This window comes from Danio rerio, chromosome 17 (genome assembly GCF_049306965.1).
Source record: "Danio rerio strain Tuebingen ecotype United States chromosome 17, GRCz12tu, whole genome shotgun sequence".
Classification (NCBI taxonomy): domain Eukaryota; kingdom Metazoa; phylum Chordata; class Actinopteri; order Cypriniformes; family Danionidae; genus Danio; species Danio rerio.
In genome coordinates this window covers 26819613-26846889 of record NC_133192.1, presented here as the reverse complement: position 1 = coordinate 26846889, position 27277 = coordinate 26819613, and the positions used below count along the sequence as shown (strand labels likewise).

The 27277-nt window shown below is 37.9% G+C and overlaps 2 protein-coding genes across 5 annotated transcripts in view; both read right to left on the bottom strand.

The window, feature by feature from the left end:
• clic4 (chloride intracellular channel 4) overlaps positions 1–7221 on the bottom strand; it is a 33676-nt gene extending 26455 nt beyond the window's left edge. The window contains 1 exon segment of the mRNA NM_201486.1: positions 6871–7221. Coding sequence (NP_958894.1) covers positions 6871–6939 — 69 coding nt within the window. The 5' untranslated portion in view covers positions 6940–7221.
• Positions 7222–10523: 3302 nt separating this feature from the next.
• On the bottom strand, positions 10524–26871 carry srrm1 (serine/arginine repetitive matrix 1). Of its 4 annotated transcripts, none has more exon segments than NM_001365281.1 (17): positions 10884–11335; positions 13431–13607; positions 14243–14417; positions 14495–15238; positions 15330–15422; positions 15874–16015; positions 16183–16269; positions 16551–16631; positions 16806–16981; positions 17976–18092; positions 18195–18386; positions 18584–18778; positions 18996–19090; positions 19196–19366; positions 22839–22961; positions 26168–26257; positions 26807–26871. In NM_001365281.1, coding segments are annotated over 17 exon segments (2790 nt in total). In that variant the 5' UTR covers positions 26828–26871; the 3' UTR covers positions 10884–11224.
• Between the last annotated feature and the right edge of the window lie 406 nt (positions 26872–27277).

The following is a 27277-nucleotide window of genomic DNA, read 5'->3' as shown; positions in this document are numbered from 1 at the left end:
TGCATTCTTTCAAACTGATTTGTTGAAAGTGAAAATGTGGATGAATTTCTTTTTTCAGTTAGTCCACAAGCAACAATCCATTATTAAAGGGAAAATATTAATATGATTAAACAAACTAAATAACCGACATGGATATTACCTCAGTTAAACTTTATGAATTTCATTTTTTTTACTTAAACGTCCACGTACCCCAAGTAATCACAGATTCGCAAAAATGTAGGCTGAGGCACACATTTTCAATGAGCCTGAGCTGACATTCAGAGCTGAACCATAATCCTCTGAAGAAACATGCTCTTCTCTTGATCATTCAACCCATTGCTGTTGACAGAACAACAGATCTAAACGTGAATGTTTGAAAAAAAAAAAACATTTTAAAACGTCAGCAGATCCTGTCAAACTGAGCAAAAAGTTCCTTTAAAAAATGCATACAAAGCTACAAAAATAAGGCCAAACCATGGCCTTGAATACATAAGCAGTGATTAAACTATAACTCAGCAGTCCACATGGAACAGTCACTAACATCAGTGTAGACAAAAGTCAAACCAGAGACAAAACACTTAAGTCATCTGACTTTGCATGTACTCTAAACAATAATTAATCTAAAGAGCCAATCAAGGCAGAGCAAAAGATATCATGATTGCATCATCAGCACCTGGACTAAACACCTGAGTGACAGTGGCCTCCTTCTGCTGAGTAAACATCACCACGGTCACACGATGAACAGGCTCACTTTCAAATTGCACAACAACGTAGAAAACTGAGAAGATCTAAAAGTGTAGAAAGTGTTCACGATGAAACGAACACAGCTCGCACCACAGTACTGGGATAAATTGGTTGGTGGTTGCTAAAGCGTCTTGGGTAGCTTTGAGGAACACTCTAATATACAGTTGCTAGGCTGTTTTGGGTGGCTGCTTTCTTGCACAAGTCTCTACAAATGTATGTTACCAAAACATGATTTAGGTCCCTCCTTTGAAAGATTTATCATCACCCACTTTATTGTCTGCCAGGGAAACAATCACAAGTCCTTTAACAACTTCCATAAACTTTTTAAGTCTAGTTTTAAGATGCTTTGATTTATCCGATCACAAGTGGATGATACTAAATACAGGTAGAAACAGAGACTGAAATTGAGTTTGTCAAACAAATTGATTGATTACTGTTGCTTCTCATGCAGTCAATCACATTCAAAAAGCCTTTCTCTCTGCCTGTTGACCTAATTCTTCAACATTACAGGACGTGTTATTGAAGCGTGCTTGCCAGGCAGGATTTAAACTGCCACATGAAATAAGTTTAATTTGGAAAGGAAGAAAAGGTAAAAAGAACTATGTTCTCCTCCTAGCCACATCTGCTTTGAAGCCTTATAAAGTATCATTGCACAGCAATTAATTGTATCTAGCTGATACAGATTGGAAGAACATAGTTTGTTTAATTAAGCAAGTTATGGCTTAAAACTCTATTTTCCATTTAAAAAGTAAATGGTGCATGACTCAAGAGCTAAAATGAAAACAAAACATTATTTAAGAGTTTATTATGCAAAAGGTTAAAATATTAGGTATTTTACAATACATTTATTCAATATGGCATAGATATTAGGCATGGGCTGGTAGACTTTTTGATGTTATGATAGCCTTGAAACCGGTTATAGCACCATGCCTAATTGATATAAAAACTGATTTTATTTTCAATAATTGCTTAAAAATCACATGGTTTAAACAGATTTAAAGAATCTGATGCCAAACATAAATCTAAAAATGAGCAGGCACAATAAAATAAGAGCTGATATGAATTGTATTTCTTAATCTATATACACTGCATTCTTCAAAGCAGTTTCTAAATAATATGGCAAAATTAAGTGAGTTTTTTTTTTCCTTTAAAAAGCAAGCAAAATAATCTGCCATTGGGGTGAGAAAATTAATTTTATTAACAAAAACAAGATTATTTTCGCACCCCATAAGCAGAATAATTTGCTTGTTTTAAGGAAAAAAACTCACTGAATTTGGGCACATTATTTCTCAAATCAAGACAATATTTTACTTGTCAAGAAAATGCTACTTGATTTAAGAATATGTATATATTTGGACTAGAAACAAGACAAAACCTCTAGATAAGAAAAGCATTTTTGCAGCAAACGCGTAATATAATTACAATCTGTAATGCATCTCATATCCATTTATGAATAGGAATTCCTCTCTAAACTTCTATCATTTACCACACTTCCACACGTTGCCTTGGAAAACCAAAATAAGCCTGCCATCCGATTACCATGAGACCTGCAAATCCTTTCTCGGACCAAGGCTTCATTAGTGCTGCATCATACACTAGAGAAGTCGCATCAATTTAACAGAGGCTGATCCCATTAAACCTCTGAGGCTGATCTCTCAATCTCAAATCCATTAGAGAACACTGCAAGATAAATAGCCAACTAAACTGAATATAAGATTGTAAACCCTTAAAATCAGATTCAGTCACCAAAAAAAAGGTGTGTGCAGACCCTTTGGGAAATGCATTGTTTATGAATACAAACTGCAGAGCACTTTGCTGCGATCAAAGCAAAAATCTGAAAAAGCACATGGTGGTGAAGATGGCCAGCAGGTGCGGCTGTGCAGAGAGGGAGGGAGGAAGGGAGAAGACTGCATTATCAGCCGCTAGCAGGGGCAAGGTTTGCCTGGTTACGATGGCAACAAAGGGGTTGGTCCTGCTGTGATGTTGTGTGTTAAGAAAAGGTGCAGAACAAAGATGCATTACATACATGCTGTTAATTATGAATGAGAAAGACATAAAACGACAAAAAGGGAAGAGGGGGGAGAGAGAGCTTACCATTATCTATCTACTGCAGTGTATGCAATTTTAAACAAATAAAATGAAATTCTCTTTACTCTGGCACCATAGAAACAAAACACAAACAGTGCAAGTGTCACTGCAGCTCATCTGACATCAATGCTGAAAGAAGGTGGCCTGCGGTCTCTCTTCATGCCGTTTCACAACAAAACCATAACAGCAGGAAAATTGTTTTATAGCTACTCTTCTATTAATTTTGGATGCTGATTTCCTGTTCACTGAACTGTCAGTAGGAAACACTGCTGTGTGGTCGAGCTGAGAGTCTAAATATATGATACCTGCGGTTATAGACAATTTCCGGACTACCTCATTCATAAAAATCGCATCACATGAGATGCGTACAGTGTCACTGAGGATGTCATCCGACCAATATCAAGCAATGTCTTAAAAGGGCATTGAAGTTGTCACTTTTTAAGCACACTTAAGTTCACTTTCTTTTTAAAACTTAATATTTATATTTGTTTATTTTCCAATGGATACTCAATGGATACTGGTTTTTAGCTTTTAGCTTTCTTCAAAAAATCATTTAGTGTGTTCAACAGAATAAACACTTGATGGGGTGTAAATAATGAATATATTTTCATTTTTGGGTGAACTATCTCCAAGTAAGTTAAATGATGAATATATTAAGTGACTTTTAGTCGGTGGTATGCTAAATGCTAAGCTTTTGAAGTGCTCAATAACAGAACCAAAATTCTAAGTATATTTTTTCTGAAAAAAACATTTAAAGAGACCTTTTGTTTTTTTACTATTTTTTCGAGATTTGAGAAGTCTTTTGTGTCTCTAGAATGTGTCTGAGCTTGAGTTTTAGCTCAAAACACCCGTCAGATTATTTTTTATACCTTTCAGAATATTAGAATTTTCAGCTCTGAACACAATGTGGCCGTTTTTGTGGCCCGAGCCTTTTACGCTAGTTTTCCCCACCCACCGGTCCCACGTGCCTGTCAGAGTGTGCCGCAAACTCTGCCTCAGCTGCATCAGATAAACAGCACAGTGACGGACATGAAGCAAGCAGATTTCATGTAACGTTTGTGAGAAATACTACAGTAAGAACTTTACCAATGATTATTTGATGTATTTGTTGTGGAGTTATTTCAAGCCTTTCTGCGTTAAGTCACACAGTGTGTGCGTTTAACTTTGCACTTTTCTTGCAAGGCAAACGTGACCGGATACACGTTAATCTCCACTGCTGTGTGGATTTCCGTTATGTTAATGTACAAAATAAACCTGATTTAATGTCCACAAACCAGGATTGAAGCATATTCTTTTAAATTCTCATTCTTGATCACATTTGATGATGATTGATGATCAAAGCAAGCTAAAGAGATTGTTCAATCCTGGTTGCTTTGCGCACGTCTTGTATTGTTGATATGATTATATGCGTTACTATGAAGACATGTCAATACGCGACTGCACTTCTACATGCCGTTATGGTGGGCCTCATAATGGGAGGGAATTTTGATCCTATTTTAACATCAATATGACCGTGGACACACTATACCTGCACATAGTTCTGTCCAAACAGCTTACAAAAGATGATTTTAATCATAGGTGCACTTTAAATGAAAAAAATATATATTTTGAAATATTTTAACATTTAAAAAAAAGTTTAACATCATTTAAGGGTGCTTTCAAATCTGTAGTTCGCTTTATTTGGTCCGCACCAAGGGTAATAAAAGATACATTGTTGCATCTTCTGCCACCTTTGGGTTGTTTTCACACCACACTGCTGGCTTTGCTCGAACCAGTTGAAACGAACCAAAATGCAGTCATCTGACAAAGTCCACATCTCTCATTGGCCAGATGTTGTTGAACATATTTCCTAAACTGCTTATTGATTGGTCAGAATTCACGTGCGGGAAAATGCCAATGAACTCCCGCAGGTAAACAAAACCGGCAGACACAAAAGGTCACTTTTTATTATGGAGGGACGAATGCGCTGACTGATTGTATCCCTGCTTTAGACAAACTATACATTTCGAGAATGAAGCGGGGCCGTGGCTGGAAAACAGGGTTTTAATGAATCGCTCGTCACTTCAGGAGGAGGCGTGAATTAATTTAGCTATACTGCGACATGGTCATCTTGCGGAAATATTACCAACGATCCATCAGGTAATGTTTTCCCCTCTCCCTCTCTCTCTGTTGGTAAAGCGCTGTCAACAAATATTTTTCCTCCATATCCCATAATGCACAGCGCATCGGCCTACGGCAGATGAATTGGTCCAAAAGGCGTAGTACTTTTTGCGGTTGGACCTGTTTTAATACGCATCATATTCTCACCACAAATGAACCGCTCCAGGGTTCGTTTGAAAGCGTACCGAGACCACCTCTTCAATCAGGTCTCGGTACGCTTATTTGGTCCGCTTTTAGTGCGCACACGAGTACGATTGCTGAATTCTCACCTGCCCAAACGAACCGTACCAAAAGGGGAAACGAACTCTAGTGCGATTCAATCGAACTAAATAAGGCAGGTGGGAAAGCACCCTAAGTCTACCTCACTTTTGGCTTGAATTCGTCTCTTGCTGTAATATGAAATATATACACACACAAAGACTGGACTCCTCATATTTCACAGGATCTCAAACTCTCATATTAATGAGCTTGTTCTGAGGTTTTGAAGCATCACTTCTCAACTCCCAAAAAGAGCTGAACTATACAAATGTGACAAACCGCTGTAATGTTCATTGACTTATTACAGTCCATTTAATACAGCAGGGCCAACCTTTAATTAAAGCCTCTGGAATCATAAACACTCAGTCAGCAATTGCAAGTCTGAAATCCAAAGTCCTGAGATTGAATGCACTAGTAGTTCAGTAACCATGTGGTTCAGAGAAGAGAGTTTGCTTCCAAACAGACGTGGGACCCCAATCAACCCCCCTCCTCTCTGCACTGCACTGCACTAACACTGTCCCCTCCTCCATTTCCCTTCTCTCCCTCCTTTCAGGAGTTTTCCCGCTCTGCCGGACAGAAGGCCTTTGGAGGGAGAGAAAAAGAGGAGAAAAGCCAGGAAAAGAAAGAGGGCGGCAGGATTCTCAGCAGTGGAGAGGAATTCAAATAATTCCACTTTGATTACTCAGAGATCCAGAAGACCAGATTCCTTCGCTTTGGTTTACATTGGGAGTATAGTCTTATGAAGCACACAAACAAGAACTGGTCTCTAGTTACATTAAATATCCCACACTGATGCCTGTGTGCAGTTAAAATAAATATGAAACACTTATGAAGGCAAAACAGTGCAGAAGGAAAATGAAAGCTGGCTTAGGTGTCACTCATTCAAAGAGTTTCACATAGAAACAAAGAATCATTATTTAAAAAAAAGATTTTGAACTATGGCAAAGCACATTTACGCTCTTTTGGGTTCGGTTTATTGTCAATCGGGGTTACTTTGTATCCTGGACCGGACGGATTTCCTGCAGTCTGGATTGGGAACTGCAGATGTACATTGTTGAAGATTTCCCATGCAAACCCGCGTGCTTTGTGCTTTCAGCTGAGGGAGTAAATTATTATGCTTTTACTTTGTGTCACACAATCATCCGAATAACATTATACAACAGTGAGTGGAGAAAAGATGAAAATATGGGATATTGAGAAAACGCCCATTTGACATTCAATGTCATCATACACCCCTACTGTAAAGCAAAACCGCTGAATCACATTTCAGACCTTTGTTTTGGACATATTAAAGATCAAGTTGTTGATGCTACCTATATCTGTGAATATTTTATTTATCGACAAAAACCAGAATTGTGATTCAAATGACAACAGAAGCCTGTAACGTTAGTTTGGGAGGTGTGGGCTGAACGTTTGGCACTGACAGTAACGTTATTGGTCACCATTCACTTTCCTAGTTTCTTTTTTTGTCCCTGTATATTGAAAGCATAAGGTGACCGAAGCTCACGTTCACTAAAATCTCGATGGTGTTTACAAACGAAAACTATTTTGGTGACTATGTGATGGCAAAACGTTCATTTCTGCAAGCACTATCCTATAATCGTTACTTATATGATTATAGTTTATTAATTAGAAGCTTACCTTCACAAAAAGCTCGATGACGGGCTCGTTATCCCCCTTCAAACCGTTCTGAGGTACCGAGAGAGACATCCCGAACTTTTGTTTTTACACGGGCGCCTTCACAACAACAAACCTCGATTTCTTCAGCTTGGCACAAAAAGTTTTGCTTTCACGCCTCCCTCTTTCTCGAGCCGAGTTTTTCGGACACACAAAAAACACTCTGCGGTTTTTCCAAGTGCAACCGAGTTCGTCAAAACGAAGAAGGCGCGTTTCCACGAGGTCCTGCCGCTGCCTAGAAACACATCACTGAGAAAACCCGACGGAGTCCGCTATGTCTCCTCCTCTGCTTCTCGCTCAGGATGGCGACGACGTAGAGGGGAAAAATCTACGGGAGTATTTAAGGCGGTGATGTCACACGCAGTGGGCCGAACTCATCTGGCGCAAGAAGAATCGGTACCGTGCGCGTGCACTGGAGCCAGAGCTCCCCGAGGAGTTTTATATAGCTAAATCTGTATTTAAAAGCCCTTTTTACTTGCACTGCAAGTCTCGTACTTTGTAAAGCTGACGTTACCATGAAGACACAAAAAATCTGTTTTTAGTTAAGTCAATTTATTTTGAAATGTTTTAGTTAATTAAAATAAATTAAGTCAAGTAATAGTAACAGGCTGCTATAGGGCTGGGGAAACCTGGTTAGTGGATTCACTAAATTTTCTGTACATTTATCCAATGAACATTGTTTCCATAACAGAATTTCTCAAATAATGTTTATCTTGATATAATGATCTTATCTCCCAGCTTTATCTCCCAAGTTTAACGCATGCAATTTTTGGTTAACATATATCAATGTTTTACTTTTTAATTTAAATTTTAAGTTTTCACAAAAAAATTTGCGTCAATAATTTGCAATTATATATATATATATATATATATATATATATATATATATATATATATATATATATATATAGACCTACATACATATACATACACAATGTTGAAATTAAGAGATACAGAACAAAATAACAATAAACCTCATTTTTAGGCATTTCAGGAGATCTAAGTAATTTGTTTTTAAAGACGATTCTTTGCACATATGAACCCTAAAGATACAAAGCCACGTGGGGTGTTGAAAGAGACCATGTTAAATTTTCAATTTAAGAGTAAATAAATAATTATTTATTAAATGTCAAGAATAAGAGATTAAAGCTATGACCATGTCGCTGTTTGCAAGATCACCATATTGTCTGTGCCCACTGGCCTAGTAAAATACATAACATAGTTAACCTACAGTGTATCCAGAAAGCATTCATAGCGCTTCACTTTTTCCCCATTTTTTTATGTTACAGCCTTAATTCGAAATGGATTAAATTAATTTATTTCCACAAAATTCTTCACACAATAGCCCATACCCCACAGCCTTTGCGGTGCAGCTCTGAATTGAGCTCAGGTACATTCTGTTTCCACTGATCATTCGAGATGTTTCAGCAGCTTAAATGGAGCTCACCTGTGGTAAATTCAGTTAATTGGACATGATTTGAAAAGGCATACACCTGTCTATGTAAAGTCCAAGGGTTGACAGTGCATGTCAAAGCACGAACCAAGCATGAAGACAAAGGAATTGCCTGTAGACCTCTGAGACCGGATTGTCTCAAGGCACACGGCTAGGGAAGGTTACAGGAAAATTTCCTTAGTCAGGGAGGTGATCAATAACCCGATAGTCACTCTGTCTGGGCTCCAGTGTTCTTCTATAGAGAGGTGAACATACAGAGGGACAACCATCTTTGCAGCAATCGACCAATCAGGCCTGTATGGTAGAGTGGCCAGACGGAAGCCACTCCCTACCTGGAACTTGCCAAAGGCATCTGAACGATTCTCAGACCATAAGAAACCAAATTCTCTGGTCTGATGAGACTAGAATTTAACTCTTTGGAGTGAATGGTAAGCTTTACATTTGGAGAAAACGAGGCACTGCTCATCACCAGGCTAATACGTTCCCTACAGTGGCAGCATTATGCTGTGGGGATGTTTTTCAGCAGCAGGAACTGGAAGACTATTCAGGATAGAGGGAAAGATGAATGCAGCAAAGTACAGAGACATCCTGAATAAAAACTTGCTTCAGAGTGCTCTTAATCTCAGACTGGGGCGACGGTTCATCTTCCAGCGGGACAATGACCCAAAGCACACCGCCAAAATACCAAGAGTGGTTTCAGAACAACTCTGTGAATGTCCTTGAGTGGCCTAGCCAGAGCCCAGACCTAATTCCCATTAACATCTCTTGAGAGTCACTTCCCATCCAACCTGATAAGGCTTAAGAGGTACTGCAAAGAGGAAAGGGCAAAAATTCCCAAAGACAGGAGTGCCAAGCTTGTGGCATCATTCAAAAACACTTGAGGCTGTAATCACTGCCAACGTTGCATCCACAAAGTATTGAGCAAAGGCTGTGAATTATTATGCACATGATTTTTCAGTTTTTTTTATATATAAATTTGGAACAATTAAAAATAATCTTTTTTTTCACATTGTGATTATGGGGTAATGTCTTTAGAATTTGAGGAAATAAATGAATTTAATCCACTTAGGAATAAGGCTGTAATAAAAAATTGTGGAAAAAGTACAACGCTATGAATACGTTTTCCGATACACTGTATAAAACTGGAGGAACTGATGTAACAATGGTTTTAAAATCATATTCTTTTTTTTTCTGTTTTTTGTCTTTGTTTTCCTTTTCTGTGTATATAGTTGTTGTTGCTACTGCTGCTGCTGTTGTTGCTGCTGCTTGTATTGCTCTGTGTTGCTTTAAGGTCAAAATATAAATATATTTAGACATGATTACTTACCATTTAAATAAACTTACTGTAATTAAAACCAACTATACAGTGGTTATAAAAGCAGAATACAAAAGCCAAATTATTTTCTTTTAGAAATTATCATCCTACCCGATGAAACCAAAACTACATTGCTCAAACAAAGGATAATTTGGTTGTTTACATTTTTATGCAAAAACACCACAATCGGGGGAAGAATCAAGTGTTCCAGTATTAGTTCAGCCCAAAACACTCCACATGAAATATATTTTGATGTCTTGTATCACATACAACGGATGTAAAGGGTGAACTCCTTAAAGATAGTCTTTGTTATTACCAAAGATCTTCCAGCACAATGCACAGCTGATCCAGAAACAAAGCTTTCCAGCACTTAGCCTGACCTCTAGGGACAGTATAAAGACAGACTGCATGTTTACCACCCATGTATTCCCACAGATGCCTGCAGCCAGAAGCAGGTGGCATTATAAAATAACAACCAAGGCAAAACATTGCTGCCTTAGGCTGATTTTCCAGATCAGCCATTATTAACCGCATTACACCTTTACAAACTCACTGAGCTTTCATCTGTGGCTAGTGAAGATTTCACATGGTGCTAAAAGGGAAAAAACAACAACATGAACAGCACTTGATTATCATGTGTCATTACCAGACCTGGGACACTACAGGCTTTCCAAAGAACCCAGTAAAAAGGGACTAGCAAACATATGCAAAACAGTTTTTTTGCATCCTAAATGTAATGCTGTCCACATTGTTAGCATGCTGGACGAGTCTGTCATTTACATTCATGATCATTGAAAGTGAAACAAAACAAACTGCAGATATGCACAATAATGCAACTTAAAAAAGGAATTTGAGACATTTTTCTTTCAATTTAATGTGACTTTCTTCAAAGTCAGACATTTCTGCAGGGTCCAACAATGTCAAACACAACTTAGGTTACAAAAAATAAGCAACAAAAAAAAAGAGAGAGATGAAAACAGACTTCGGATTTGTTCTCATGTGTACAGTGGAGCTCTCAAGCACTGCCACAATGCTCAGATGAACAGAGAGAGCAGTTTTACTTTATGGATCATGCACACAAGAGGACAAACACGCTGGGGTCTGCCGTCCATGCAAACAAAACTCTCGAAAAAAGTCCCGCGAAGGTTAAGAGAGAATCTATAGGCTAACTCGTACATTATTAACTCAGAACGGCAAATAAGCTTTTCATTTTTTTTTCATCATGACTGTAAAAGCAACACAGAAGGTGAGGGGTGTGGGGACTAAAAAAAGTTTTGTTTGGAACATTTCTTCTTGACAGTATTTAAGTGGTAAGGGTCAAAATCTGATGGAGAAACTTCAGCTGCTCACTCATTTCTATATCATAAAACACTTCAGCAATAAACATGCCAAAATAAAAATAAAAAAACAATTCCAAAACAAATGAAAAAAAAAAAAGTCTAGGGTGAATTTTAACAATTTGTACATTCTAAAGCTGAACCAACATCAAACATTTAAAATGCAGAGAGTGGAAGAGAAAAAGGGAAATGTGGGGTGCAGGAGAGATGCCCTCAGGACTGAGACGATGGAGACATCTGGGCCTTCCTCATTGAGCGGAGAGCTTTCTCACGTAGGTGCTTCTCCAGATCATCCAAACTGTCTTCTACTTCACTCTCTGATTCCTTCAAGAAAGGTAGCATTAATTATGTCTGACTCAAACATAAGTAGTATATTTAGATTTTACATTAGAGACAATACCTAACTCGTAAATTAGGGCTGGGTGATATGGCCATTTTAAAAAATCCCTGATTTTCACAAAAACTCAAATTTACGATTTAAATAATCCCCCCCCCCCCCCCCCATAAAAAAATGCATAAAGTACTAACATACACTCCCCAGCCACTTTATTAGGTACACATCCAAATACTCATTGCAAAATTCTAATCAGCCAATGACATGGCAGCAACTCAATGCATTTAGGCGTGTTGACATGGTCAAGACAATCTGCTGCAGTTAAAACTGTGCATCAGAATGGGGAAGAAAGAAGATTTAAGTGCCTTTGAAAATGCCATGGTTGTTGGTGCCAGATGGGCTAGTCTGAGTTTTTCAGAAACTGCTGATCTACTGGGATTTTCACACACAACCACCTCTATGGTTCCACTGAGCGGCAGTTCTGTGAGCGCAAATGAATTGTTGATGCCACAGGTCAGAGGAGAATGGCCAGACTGGTTCCAGCTGAAAGGCAACAGTAACTCAAATAACCACTCGGTACAACCGATGTATGCAGAAGAGCATCTCTGAACACATCGAACCTTGAGGCAGATGGGCTACAGCAGCAGAAGACCACACCGGGTGTCCTGTCAGCTAAGAACAGGAAACTGAGGCTACAATTCGCAGAGTTTCACCAAAATTGGACAATAAAAGATTAGAGAAATGTTGCCTGGTCTGAAGAGTCTTGATTTCTGCTGCAACAGTCAGATGATAGTGTCAGACATTGGTGTCAACAACATGAAACCATAGATTTATCTTGCCTTGTATCAATGGATCAGGCTCGTGGTCGTGGTATAATGGTGCGGGGGATAATTTCTAGGCACACTTTATGCCCATTGGTACCAATTGAGCATGGTGTTAACGCCACAGCCTACCCGAGTATTGTTGCTAACCATGTACATTCCTTTATGACCACAGTGTACCCATCTTTGTATGGCTACTTCCAGCAGGATAACACGCCATGTCAAAGCACGAACCATCTCAGACTGCTTTCTTGAACATGACAATGAGTTCAGTGTACTCAAATGGCTGGCACCTGAAAGATTACTCTAGCCTAGTGCACTGAGCAAGTCTGACAGTGTTGATATTTACAGTAATGAACATCTTTACAGCTGGGTCACATCATTTATCCGAAAACAGCAACGTTGGATTCCAACATTAGATGGGTAACAGTCATAGATATTTACATTGTATATATCTATAGGTAACAATTCCTTTCATATGCGCATCTTTTCTTTTAATCGTCTTATCCATTAATGCTACTTTTCATTGTGAGAATACAATGTGTGGCACACAGTTACCAACTTCTGTGTCTCACGGTTAAATGCGTTTTTTTTGCCAGGCGTGTTTGTGCACCTGTGCTGTTTTTCGTTTCATTTCAAAGATCGCATAATTTCTCCGAGTTCTCTTCTGCTTGCTGCATGTTGTTTGTGTGTTTCTATGGCAATGCGGGGGAAACTACAGGAGCCCAGAGGTAAAAAAAACAATTTTCATTCAAACAAATCAATGTGAACTTACTTCACACTCGAGTTACCCAATAAAATCTATTTATCGCCCAGCCCTAATAGAAATAGAATCATAGAAGGGATGAATATATATATATATATATATATATATATATATATATATATATATATATATATATATATATATATATATATATATATATATTCAGCAACAAAAATCAACATTTTTTTTCCAGAAGGATATTGTAATATGAAGACTAGAATAATGACAGCAAATTCTGCTTTGCAATCACAGAAGTCAAATACATCTTAAAATATGTTGATGTATGCTAGTCATGCTAAATTTTGTCATGCTAAATTTTAATATTTCTATTTTTTTTTAATAACTGCAGGATTTGTAAGCATTACAGACGTTTTTAACAACCATTTACAATGCCTTTCTGACTCCAAACATTTTAAAATCGCAGTGTGGTAAAATGAAGAGATGTTTGCATTACACTGGAGAATTTGCTTTTAAACAGCTTTAAAAGTGTAACTTCACCTTTTTCTGGTCAGAGTCTGGCTCTGCTTCCGGTCCATGTCCTCCTGTCGCCCCACCACTCTTTTCTTCTCCACCCTTCTCCTTTTTCTGTTTCTTATGCTTCTTGTGTTTCTTATCTTTCTTGTGTTTCTTTTCTTTCTTCTTTTTCTTCTTCTTACCACCTTCTGCATCAGAGTTCTACAGAACAAACAAAGATGTTTAGCAACTGTAATATACACTTTTTTTGCATTAAGGGTGTTCACACTGGTTGTTCAGTTCTTTTGGTCTTGACCAAATAAGAAACACATTTAGTATACATATAATTTAGTATATAAGTTGACTTTTATTCACGCTTGCTCACACTGTATGTGGGTGCATTTTAGACAACTTTTTTAATCAGTTGGAAAGGGTAAGAACTTACAAATAGTGCACAAGTAGAATTTCTCCTTTACACACACAATTAAAAATCTGTTTCAAATCCATTGCCTATATTGAACATTACATTTTTAACTATACAATAAGGAACACAGTGACTATGAAAAAAATTAGGTGTGCATGAAAACTGTCCCTGAACCTCTTTTTGGTGGGCATCAAGTTCAGATAAGAGCAATCACCTCAATAAACAGCATTAACAGAGCAACCGCACACGATTATCAAATCAAACTTTCCAAGTGTGAACACACCCTATTTTGCATAAGGTAGACCCTAAACCAGATGTTTTAATAATTTTATATTTCTAAAACAAAAAGGCTGAAAACTCTAGAAGCCAAAAAACAAACCAAAGCTTTTAGGATGCAGAGGTGTGGTTCTCGCTGATTGCAAGAGTGGCATACCTTGTTAGGTGAAGGGCTCGGGGAGACACTGCTGTTCTTTTTGGCAGGTGGAGGTGGAGAACGGCTAGTGGAGCGAGAGGGTGAGACTGAAGCAGGCCGCTTCTGAGCCGGAGGAGGAGAAGCAGATGGTGAACGTGAAACCTGCCTCCTTTCTGGCGGAGGACTCTGAGAACCTCTACAAATGGACAGCAACAATCAAACATTCGCACATCTGCATTACACAAATAAAAGCACCGCTCTATAAAAACATACCTCTGCGATTTGCGCGGTTCTGGAGTGCGGGAAACCCTGCGAATGGGTCTGGTGCTGTGTGATGGTGATGTCTGCCGTCTTTGTCTCTGCGGGGAGGAACCAGAGGCTCCATATCTACCTGGAGGACTGGAAGACACTCGGGTAGTGTGGGCAGGGGGAGAGGACCGGGTGTCTCTGCCCCGTTGGGCTGCAGGGGGATTTGGAGAGTTTCGGCGGTGACGAGGAGGAGGTGAAGCAGAAGAGGGTGGAGTACGTCTTTTTCCTGGACTGGTGCCACGACTCCTTTTGGGGGATCGAGAGGTGTGACGTTTAGTCACAGGGGAAGGTGACCCTCTATGCTTGGGCATGGGAGAAGGAGAACTTCTACGTTGCGGGGCAGGTGAGGGAGAATTTCTGCGTTTAGACACAGGTGAAGCACATGTTCTACGTTTAGACATGGGTGATGGAGACCTTCTGTGTTTAGCCACAGGGGAAGGCGATGTTCTACGTTTTGACACCGATGGAGATGTTCTGCGTTTTGACATCGGTGATGGAGACTTTCTGCGTTTGGGGGGAGGTGATGGAGACATTCTGCGTTTGGGGGGAGGTGAAGGAGGTATTCTACGCTTGGGCATGGGTGAAGGAGACCTTCTTCGTTTGGGGGGAGACCCTGATGACCGTCTCTTTTGGGCTGGAGAAGGGGAGGGGGGACTGTATCGACGCTGAATTGGGGGAGTAAATCGCCGGGGAGGTGGAGATGGAGACCTGAGACCGGAAGGAGAGAAGAAAGAAGACTCAAAGCAAGATGCATTTCAAACCAAATCCAGAAGAGCTCAAGAACTCAGCTGAACCTTACCTGCGTCTTGGGGGAGGAGAGGGTGACCTGCGGCGGCGAACAGGAGATTGTGAACGATGTCTACGTCCAGGAGGTGACGGAGAACGTCTTTTTCTGAAGGATAAGACAAGATTTTCATACCAGGATACAAGGACATCTACTTTTTTTTTTTTTTTAGAATAAACTCCATTTGTTTAAAAGATTAGCAAGTTTTGGGAGGCTTTGGAATGAGGAAAAGTAAATGTAAAATGTCACAACTTCACTGGCTGCATTGCATTATCGATCCACTAAAAACTTGCATGTTGATAATCTACATACTTCACGTTTAATAGCTTATAACATAAGCGGTAGGGGTTAAAGTTTCTCATTATTAATAATGCTTTTCTCTACACAGCCTTTTTAGTGCCACATTCAATTTGGATGGACATACATTAGGACTAATAAAGGTTTTTTTTTTTTTTACCCAAAAGGGGTAAAAAGTAGATTGACCGAGTAGATTGACCTTTTAGGGGTATTGTATGTCAAACACAGATGTAAAGCACATGCAAACATTGTTGACTTGTACCTTGGGGATGCATCTCTGTGCCGCCTCCGTGGTGATGCAGGTGAATGACTCCGTCTCCTCCTGATTTCACCATTCCTGGCACCTGCACCTCTATTCTGCCTCCTTGGACCTTCATCTTCAGATGAAGAGGATGAACCTGTGTCTAAGTAAAAATAAACCCAACATGACAACAAATTGAAACAAGTACTAGCATATAATATCCACACAACTCCTAGGTGCATGTACAGGTCTGAGAAGGAGGATAGAGAGAGTCAGAGAGAGAAGGAAAGAGGACAAATAAGTGTGAAGTAAATTTTAAAAGGTGGTAACCTGAAGAGGATTGCTGATTTTGTCTGCGATACTGACGTCGCTGCTGGACAGAATCTGCTGTTGACCCTTTGCCCAACTTATCCTCCTCTGAAACGCAAAGCAAAGTCCTTCAGTGCCCAAGAAACAGCCTCATGCCCAAAAACACACACCAATGATATACAAAAGCACAGCCAAACACCTGTTACATGCACCACCTTCTTAATCTTTGAAGCCGCCATAAGAAACTTGTACCACAAGAGTTGCTATACAATAAGTTTTCCATACGTAACAGTTTTTCTAGTTTAAAAGCCAGAGAGACTTTTTGACAACCTGCCAGCTTCTATAATGATATTCATTTCAATCTGCAAGCTTGAAGAGCCAAGCCTCACCTGAATCTGATGCATCAGATCGCCTGGGTTTTGGAGAGGGAGAGCGAGAGTCATTTCTTCCACCAGGCCTGTGCTTCACAGCTGAAATTTTTAGATGCATTACAGTCAGAATCACTTTACTGCCAAAAATATACTATACTCAACATGACAATGAACGCTTCAGATTTACACAACAATGTACACAATCTATAACCACAGGTCATTTATTTTCATTTAAGCCATTTTAAATAAAAAGAATTGCATTCTATGATGTACCTGAAGGGCTGGTGTCTGGTCCTGAAGGACTGCGGCCTCGTCTTCTTGGGGGGCTGGAGAGGTCCGTGCGACGTGCAAGTTTTCTGGGTGGGGTCGCTGACCCTCGTTTTCCTGCTCTCTTGTGGGGCGACCGAGAGGAGGAGCTGCCTGAGGAGGAGCGGGAGCGAGACCGCCGCCTGGTGGACCAATAAAGTATAGGTGAAATTCGGTAGTTGAGATGCAGATGACAAAAAAAAAAAATAAATAAAATAAAATTATATATATATATATATATATATATATATATATATATATATATATATATATATATATATATATATATATATATATATATATATATGATTGAAAATACAAATTGTTACAAAATTCAGTGTTAATTCGATAGGACTTAACAGTAGCATTTAAATAATTTGAGCTTCTTTTTTAACATTAGCCAATTTAGCATTTTTTTTAACAGCCATTAGTAGGCCCACACAAAATCTGCGCCACAGAAATCTGCAGATTTCCAGATTTTCAGTCCATCATGTCCATTTAATTACTTGTGAAAGTGAGTGTAAATTTGTATTTATTTAGTTTTTAAATAATTTCACTAATTACTGAAATATAATAACAGTAACATATTAAAACGTCCATAGGATTTATTGACAATATAGTTTGTAAATTAATATTTTCTGTCTTTTAGTAGAGATATACAAGAGACTTGCTTTGTTTACTAAATAATTGGATCTAATTGGATTTGTAAGGTAAGCATTAAATAAAAAGTATTTTTTTATTTCATATATTAAGTTTTTAGTTACGATACTCCTAAAATCATTCCTCAAAAATACTTCGATTTTTGTTTTTACTAAATTCTAAGCAGAAATTGCAAAAAATGTTTGCAGATTCTGTCTGGCCCTAGTCAGTCATATTTTAACATTAGTATTCAGTATCTCAGGTTTCAATAGAAATAATTTTAATATGATTATTTGGCTATGAAGAAATACTGCATTTCATTATAAATCATCCTTGTTGCTTGTTTTTTTTCTGGACACTTTTTTCAAATGAAAAATTCAGAAGAACAGCATTTATTTGAATCAAGTTTTTTTAATGGTCTTCACTATTACTATTTGATGAATGGATCCTTGCTGAATAAAATATTGCTGAAAAAAAAAGTGAGAGAGGGAGACTTACCTGCGAACAGGTGAGCGGCTACGTCTATGTCTAGAGGGAGGCTGGCGTCTAGGAGGACTCCTCCGTCTCGGAGAGATTCGCCTTCTGGGACTCGTTCTCCGGCGAGGAGAGAATGACCTACAAGTAGAGATATTATTTAACCCATAAATCACATTAGCAGGTAAACAAAAATAAAATCTAAGAAAAAAAAATAATGCGACTTCAAATAACATTTCTCACCTAGAGCGGGATCGAGGTCGTCTGCGTGAGCGAGGTGATCGAGAACGAGAGCGGTGGCGTGGACGATCTTTGCGCCCATCCTTCTCCCTGTCCCTGGGTTTAGGCCGGTCCTCTGATTTTGACGTTTTGTCTGGAGAGGACTCTTTCACAGGCTCTGACACTGAGTCCGGCTTCATTTCAGTCACAAGATCACTAACAGATGAAAATGACAGTTTATTATATCAGTCTGGAAATCCACAATGCTACCAAAATTCTGCAATTTTTAGGTCATTCTTTTAGATTGAAAGTGAAACTTGCATATGAATCTGAATCTGTTTTCTTAAGCATTTAAGAGGACAATGGTAACTTGAAGCAGTAAAATCTAGAATATGTCAGATTTCCAAAGTCACCTGGTAGATGAAGCTTCCTGAATGAGTGGCTCTGGTTTGGAGCTCTCTGACTGGTCTGGTTCTCGCTTCGGTTCTTCTTTATGATTGGGTGGACTGGAAGGTGGTGAAGCGGCTGGGCTTATTTTTCGTCGAGGAGAGCGAGAACGAGAAGGACTGGATTTACGATCACGCTTCACAGGGGAGCGAGACTTTCTCCTGCAATTAAAAGAGAAGCAGAAAAAAAAAAACGCGATTTAGAACAAGGTTGATTGTTATGCAACATTTTATATCATTTACAGACAATTGTGACAATTTGTTAGTCGCGATTTTTTTAAGAATAAATATTTATTTTATGAATTCAAATTCTGACACCACAAAAACAATAGAAAAATAATGGAAAAATCAATGAATAAGGATCTAGAGCAAAACCAACCGTTTAGGGCTTTTTGACTGAGCTCTTTCTTTGTTCTCCTTCTCCCTTTTATCTTCATCTACTTTTTTTAGAGAGGCGAGTTTCTCCTGTTCAATCTGAAACAAGCAGAAGGAAAAGTTTAATTTTAGTATAATTACAACATCAGTTAACACAAAACCAATAAAAATGAGCAAATGAGATCAGACCCAGTTCTTCATCACCTGTCTCTGTTTGATCTCCTCTTTCTTCTGCTCCAGGAAGGCTGATGGGATACCGGCAATGTTCTCCTGGGCGCTTAACAACAGTGGCCAGAGGTCTTTCATGAACTCCCGAGCATTCTTTCCATTCAGAAAACCTGTCAAATTAATCTGCATCATCTTTCCATCTGGATTCTGCAACACAAAAAGCAGGGGAGGAAGAGAGAAGGGGAGAAAACCAAGCAGTTAATACTGACACCGAACAAGAGCACAGAATTCTGATAGTCTACCTAGACCTTCCTTTCCTGAACATCAGTAAACAGCTGCTTTTCAACAAGAGCCCAGTACCTGCGGGCCTCAAAATGGTTTCTATAACCAACAGCCACAACAGAATGTTATGCATTTATTTTTATTTTTTTTACTTTTAAACCAATTGAATGAAAAAAGTTAAAATCAAGAACACTTTTAAAGTGTATAAACTCCCTCTGAGCATGCATTACAAGTTTACAAGGTATCATCTGAACTGAGATGAACCCTCCCAGTTCACATCCCCCCGTCAAGGAGCAATAAGACCCTCCCAACCACTATGGCTGTCTCATCCTGTGCAATATCAAACTCCTGAGAGATAGAAACATTACAGTCCACAAACAGAGTGCATCAAAACCCCACAAAGCAAGAACAGTCCAGTTGTCTTCAGTGTGAGTGGCGCAGGCTCTGTGGGCTGGGGGGGCGGAGAAAGGCGCTCCATTGGCTGGCCTCCGCCTCACTACCGCATCACACTCAATCACCTTGAGTTTAATGCTATATCATTTATCTAAATTGCAAGAGACGAACAAGCAATAATGAGTACACAAGGCATAGAAAAGGTTTTATTAACAACAAAATGAAGAGGAAAATCAATCCTATTAGACCCGTTAACTAAGACACACGTGCTAAATCGTGCTCCTGAAGATGTGCACCAGAGTTCGGTTTTAAGAAGAGCTGGAGCAGAAGTTTGCAATGAAGTAGATCTTCAAGAGCAGGACTGAGCACCTGCTGTTCTAAAATAAGGCCTATACAAATGTGTCTGACTTTATACAGGTCAAGCTCTCTCAACAGGATCTGTGGAATAATTGAAACATTTACTTCTTTTTTTAGATGCCAAAGACTTTTAAGTATTGACTTACTTGCATTCTACAGCAATGAATTTATATTGGCACAATGAAACCATGCGAGGAAGAGTGATATATATATCAGTTATCTCTGTGTGCGCTTGCATAAAAACATTTTGAAAATCTTATATAATTATGGTGCAGGCTCTTTAATAAAATACTACAATATTATCCAGTAGGGCTGTGCAATTAATCGAAAATCCGATTTTGGCTTCCAACAATTATGAAAAACCATTAATCGAGATGAACGATTATTACATTATTTACCGCCCCCTTTCCAGTTGTAAACATTTGTTGCTCTTAAAAGCACGAACTAAACCGCATGCTCCTGTTTGTGTGTGTGCAGCGAGCACACACAGTCAGAAGCATGCGGTCAGCATTCGGTCTCATTCGCACACGGTGACGAGCAGAGCGCACATCTAAAGTCATTAATGTGAGCGTTTTAATTTTCAAATAGGCGTCCATACGCGGTGTTTAGTGATTATTCATATTAACCCTCATTTGTGTAATAAACAAACGAGTTGAGAATCAAAAGAAACGTAAAAGCGAAACCTTTAAAGTGACAGCGCACTATTTCTGCTACCGCCTGTTTCGATCAGTATTAATCAAATAAAAAAAGGAGAAAATCCCTTACTGCTCTTGAATGAAGGACTTTTGTAGCTTAAGTGTTATTTTATTGTATTTATTTCTCTTACCTTTGCAGGGAGGAAAATAACTGTTGAAGTCAGAATTATTAGCCCTCCAGAATATTAGCAACCCGTTTCCCCCAAATTTTGTTTAATGGAAACATTTTTTTTAAACACATTTCTAAACATAGTAGTTTTAATAACTCATTTATAATAACTGATTTCTTTTATTTTTGCTATGATGACAGCACATGATATTGGACTAGAAATTTTTCAAAATACAAGCATTCAGATTCAAAGTGCGATTCGAAGGCTTAATTAGGGTCATTGTTAAGTCATTGTGTAACAGTAGTTTCTTCTGCAGACAATAAAAAATATACATTGCCTTAAGGGGCTTATAATATTGACCTTAAAATAAGTTTCAAAATATTTAAACCTGCTTTTATTCTAGCTGAAATAAAAAGACTTTCTCCAAAAGAAAAAAATATTAGAGAAAATACTATTAAAATTCCTTGCTCTGTTAAACATAATTTGGGAAATAATTATTTAAAAAATTCACAGGAGCACTAATAATTTTGACTTTAACAGTAATCATTTTGAATAATCGTGATTACAATTATGACAAAAATAATCAATCGCAAAAAATCAAGTAATGCACCCTTCATTTAAATATGCGAGCATATTTACTATACAAAAAAAAAGTTAATTAATTGTTAGCAAGTTAAAATGTTTATTCAAGATTTTGATTTTAGAGTGATTCAACAAACTTTTTATTCTTTTCATCCTGGCAGTCATAATCGCTGTAATTAAATTACAAATAACTGTAATTAAATGTTTTATTTTAACAAAGAAAAGATGACTAAATTATTCTCTTAGGTATATCATATTATTCCACAAACACTGTTGATTAAGCTCAACTTGAAGAATTTCTTCAAATTACTATATGGCTATGCCATGACAAATTAAAAGTATGTTTTAGACTAAGGAAACACCTTAATGTATTATAAATAAGAGCAAATACCTCTCTGGAATCCCAGCAAAATCTTCCTGAAAATTAAATCTGTACAGACTAAAATAGCAACTAATACAGAGAGCCTATCTAAAACAGATAAAAAGGGTCACGTCTCTTTTTTTCGTACTGTTTAAAGGCACAATCATACAAAAAACAAAGTCTTTAATAACTGACAGATGAGCAAGTAACTGAGACTCAAGTAAAAAAAAAAAACAAGTCTCTTACACTACCAATGTTGTACTGCATTATCATCCTACATGCAAAATCATCTTTTCATTTTATTCCTTAATAGTTTTCATTTCCATAAAAGTGATAAATCAGGCCTTTATGTTTAAGATGTACTGCTAAACTTTGACTAAAACAGAAAGGCACAAATGATCAAGCTGAAATGACTCTACCACTGGCACAATGTCAAGCCCTGCTCATAACTCACCTCAAAAAATAAAGCTCATCATCAAGGGAGAGTTGGATTCAGAGAGACTTTGGGCTCAGTTGAGATCTAATTAGGAGTTGGTGCTATACTTCAGATGCAAGGAATAAGATCCATATTGGTTCAGGCCTTTTAAATCATAAATCACATCAACATTAGAACATTGCTGTTCAGAAGGAACGGTGTCACAAATCATTTCTTCAGAGAGAAATATATCTTTTTACCCCCTTTTCTGTCTTTTTTTAAATCAGGCAGACAGTTTAACACTGTGATGTTAGATGTTTCTGCTGTTACATCTTCACATGACAAATGTTTCAAATAACTGTCAGCGGTTATTCATTGATCTTCAAACCTTCTCTTCTTTCCAAAGCACAACACATCTAATATAGACTGCAGCATGTGTATAAAAAAATAAAACAAGAGCGGGAAGAGCAAGGTGGGGGTCTACCTTTTCCTCCAGCTGGTTAAAGACAAATTCAATGACCACATCATCCTCGAAGCCAAGTATCTCTGTCACACGCTGGGTTATCCAGGGCTTGATGACTTCCAGGTTGACCTTGGTCATATCCACCTAAAACCACATCATAAAATAATCATAATTACAGGATCTTTACTTGTATTGAGCTAAAAATGGTTTATTGTCAAATTACAAATCAGAAATAACCTAAAATGATGATTTGCTTTGCAAAATTACTTTGTATAAATACCTAAATTTTTAGTTCTTCTAAATATTACTTGCAGAAAAAGAAGCCCCGTTTTCACTGCTATAAAATGTGTTTTTACATGTACACTAGGGCTGCACAATATATAGTTTCAGCTTCGATATTGCAATGTGTGCCAGAGATGCGCGGTTGGCGGTTATAGCCGCGGACTCCGCGGATAAACCGCGGATCGGGCGGATGACGTTACGAAAAAATAATATTTTAATTAAATTCGGGCGGGTGGCGGGCGGTTGTACTGTTTTTATATTCATAGCTGGCGCACCAACGAAAAAGCCTAGGACTGACTTCACAGAATGGGAGGAGGAATCGGATACATTAATTCTGGATGTAGTGTACAAAAGTATTCCTCTACAAACTTCCGTATAGACGGATCAGCATAGGAAAATCTACTTTCCTTTTGGGAGAAATAAGGCCAGGCATTCCCATGACTACAGCACCTTTCCAAGAGAATTCTATGCATTTCAGCAACAAGTGCTGCGAGCGAGTGCTCCTTCAGTGCAGCAGGGCGCAGTGGCTATGCAGGCACTCCCGTCTGAATCCTGACACTGTAGATGCCATTTTATTCCTGCATTGTGCCAAGAAAAAATCAAACTAGACCTAAGGTCAGGCATATTAAACCAATTAGCCTATGTTATTTAGGCTGCACATATGTTCAATATAAACTTTTGAGTTTGGTCAGCTGATAATTTTACGTTCATATTGGTTTAGCCTATTCTATTCTAGACATGTTGGCCTCGCTTTTACGTTCCGAGGCTAAGGTTATTTTGCCAGAATTTCTGTCGCAAATTTAATGGCGTAGTATTTCGTTATGCTTCAAGTTTGAGGGGAATGGGGATGATCCTAAGTCCATGGGTTATTGGGGCACTTGTCATACATGCACTTAGCCTTGTCAGGTTCGCTCAAAGAGGAATGGCATATCTATTTTTCTAATTTAATTTCTAATTGTGGGGGTGACTGAGCCTACAAGGCTTAGGCACAATATGACGTTTTTATTAAAAAATTTTCAACTGTTTGTCAAAGCATGCGACAATAGCCTATGCCTACATTAAGATATTTATGTTATTTTTTTTTTACTGCCTGTTGTTTCTTTTGGCATATAAAATAGGTATTGTCTGATAGAGATATCAATAAAGGTTAATCTGTGTCGCAGAACTGTGTTGTTTCCGATTTCTACAAGCTCAATAACATCCAAAGCAAAAAATAAAAAATAGTCGAAAAACTGTGCCCATTAATTATATGTGGAAGGCAAGCAGGTACATTTTTGGGGTTGCTATGGACAACTACAAATGTAAACATTATTAGGCTATAATGCAAATGACTTATTCTATCTATTTACTAAAAAATTAAGTGAAATAGGCATTTAGTAGTAGACTAAATAGCAGCATGTTGAAATGATGTGTCAATGCGTTTTCTATTAGGCTACAATAAAAAAAAAAAAGTTGTACAGTACAGTGCGTTTAATTTAGGCTATTTATTTACTTTTGTCCCTGTGCGCCGATTGGAGACAGAGTTCACTGCTGATATTCTGAGAGCTCGGGTGCTTCTCATTTCTTATTTGTGCATCCTCGTTTCCTTTCCTTGCTTTCTTTCCTCGTGTTTCCACCCCACCGGGATAACGTTACGAGGGAAGGACGCAAGGAAAAGACTGAAGGACCGAGGAATCGAATCAAGTGAAAAGACACGTCCTCGTATCTTTAGCGTAACTTCAAAGCGTCGTCAATTAATGACTTGCACGTTTGGATTAGCTGCATGTCTACATTAAAGTCATTCTCTATTATATAATGATCAATGAAGAAACATTCATTTAATAAAAAAAGGAATAAGCCATTCAAATAAAGAGCCCAATCAGCAGATGGCGGGCGGGTGCGGTTTTAAAAATTGGTCAAAAATGTTAGTGCGGATGGATGGCGGACGGATGATGAATTTTGTCATGCGGTTGCGGATGAAATAATAGTCCATCCGCGCATCTCTAATGTGTGCATCTGCAATAGTCACATTGCAAGATATGCATAGTTGAGTCTGAATTATAGTTGGCAGGAGCTACAGAATTGTATTTAATCACTCTATTTATATAAAACTTATCCGATGTATAAAAAAAACAGTTTTTTTTAGATTGTTTGTCTCGTTTTTAATACAAATATCTACATTTCAAAGCAAAAACAAGATTATTTTTCTCCACTGGAAGATAATTGGTTTTTTTTGTTTTTAAGAAAAACCTATTTTTCATTATTTAGCTTTTTTTCTTCTGAAGGTTAAAAAAAATATAGCTTCTTTAAATAAGTATTTTTAAGGGTTTCTCCACCTTAAATTGGAAAGGACAGTGGTGGATGCAAACAGGAAGGCATTGGGAGCAAAGAGAGGGGAAGGGTTAGAAAATCGCACTCAGATCGCTGTGAGCACCTTGGCGTTTTATGTCGGCACGCTTATCCACTAGACTATTGGTGCTGACTAATATTGTTATTTGATCTAAGAATGAAATATCAAAACAAAAAAGATTTTTTTTTTGCATTGCGATTAGTCAATTTCTGTACCTGAATACTGTTTATAACAGGGATTATTTCTGAATACCCAGAAATCATATAGAGATATTCAAACCACCTGGTGAAACTATTAATATTGCAATATTTATCACAGAAAAATAAAATATCGCAATATCAGAATTTTCCAATATGGTGCAGCCCTAATGTACACAATTTATAATTACACCACTTTTCAGACCTAGGACGACCTGTTGGTTGGAATATGCACTGTGTAATAACCTTGAACAATTTTCAGACTTTGCAAAAAAAAAAAAAAAAAGATTTACAATTTAGTTATTTATTGAGAACACTCTTAATGTAATGTTAAGAGAACATTTAGATATGATACTTTCCAGGCTTTAAACTAAACAACTAACGTTACAGTGAAGTTTAAATCCCATCTGGTCAGGGCTCTTAAACTACACGTCACTAATAGTTACTAATGTATCAACGATTTTGTAACATTATAGATGTTTTTACTGTCACTTAATGCATCGTTTGTGAATCCAAGTATAATTATGTTTAACTTTTTCTACCTTTTTCTCCAGACATTCTGCAAACTTCAGCTGCTTCAAGAGTTTCTTGTGTTTGTTGCTGAAGCGGTTATCCTGCTCCGCACTGGTGCCCTGAAATCATAGAAACGCATCATTAAAACAAAACGTGCTTCGAGAAAACAGGAACAAAAAATTCATATGGTTACTTTTCTTCCATTGAAAGGCCGAGGCAAAAGAAATGCGAGTAGTATTATTTCACCCTTTCAGTGGGATATGAGTAATCATGTATATACGCAAAAACTAGACTAACGTTACACAGATTATTAGGCTAACGTCGTAGCACAGGACCACTTAATTTCGGTTTCAGTCTGTATTACACATGCGTAACATCGCTAATCCCAGAACCGCTGACTTTTTTTAACGTTACATTTGAGTTTATTTGTAACAACAATTGTGATAATAGGTAATTAAACGCGCCTATGTCTTCAAATCTGCTGTTCCTGTTAATCTGTGCGGTATTTTCTGGTTACCTCACGCAGCCGCCATTACAGCCACACTCCAATGAACACATATAAAATATCCTTAAAACAACGAGCCGGTCAAACAATTGATAAACAATAGATGCATAACAACACACTCGATGTTTATAGAGCATAATTTGTAAAAGAATATAACACTTACGCGGAAAAAACCCGCGTCCATTTCTGTCGTGTGTCAATATGGCACGATGTCCCACAATCCACTGCGACACGATAGCTCTCTGACCTCACTTCCGGAAGTTGAGCAGTCATGTGCCTAGAGACGGTCTTTAATTTCATTATTTTAAAATAAGATTTTTATAAAAATTAGTTTTACGATATTTCAATGATAATGTAATATAAAACTTATTTAGTTACAGTGCTGAAGAACTAGCAAACATTGTAATGTAAACCATTAACTTTACAGGAGTTGGTTTCCACTATACATGCTATTAACAAACCAGTAGGCCTTCTTATGTGGTTTAAAAACGAGTTTTGGGACATATTCATTTAGGATTTATCTTATGTACATTTTCCCCCAAATTCAAAGTACTTATCTTGCCAACAATGGAACTCAGCAGAAACTCACACTACAGATTCATTTAAAACCAACACTATTTCCATTATACGGAAA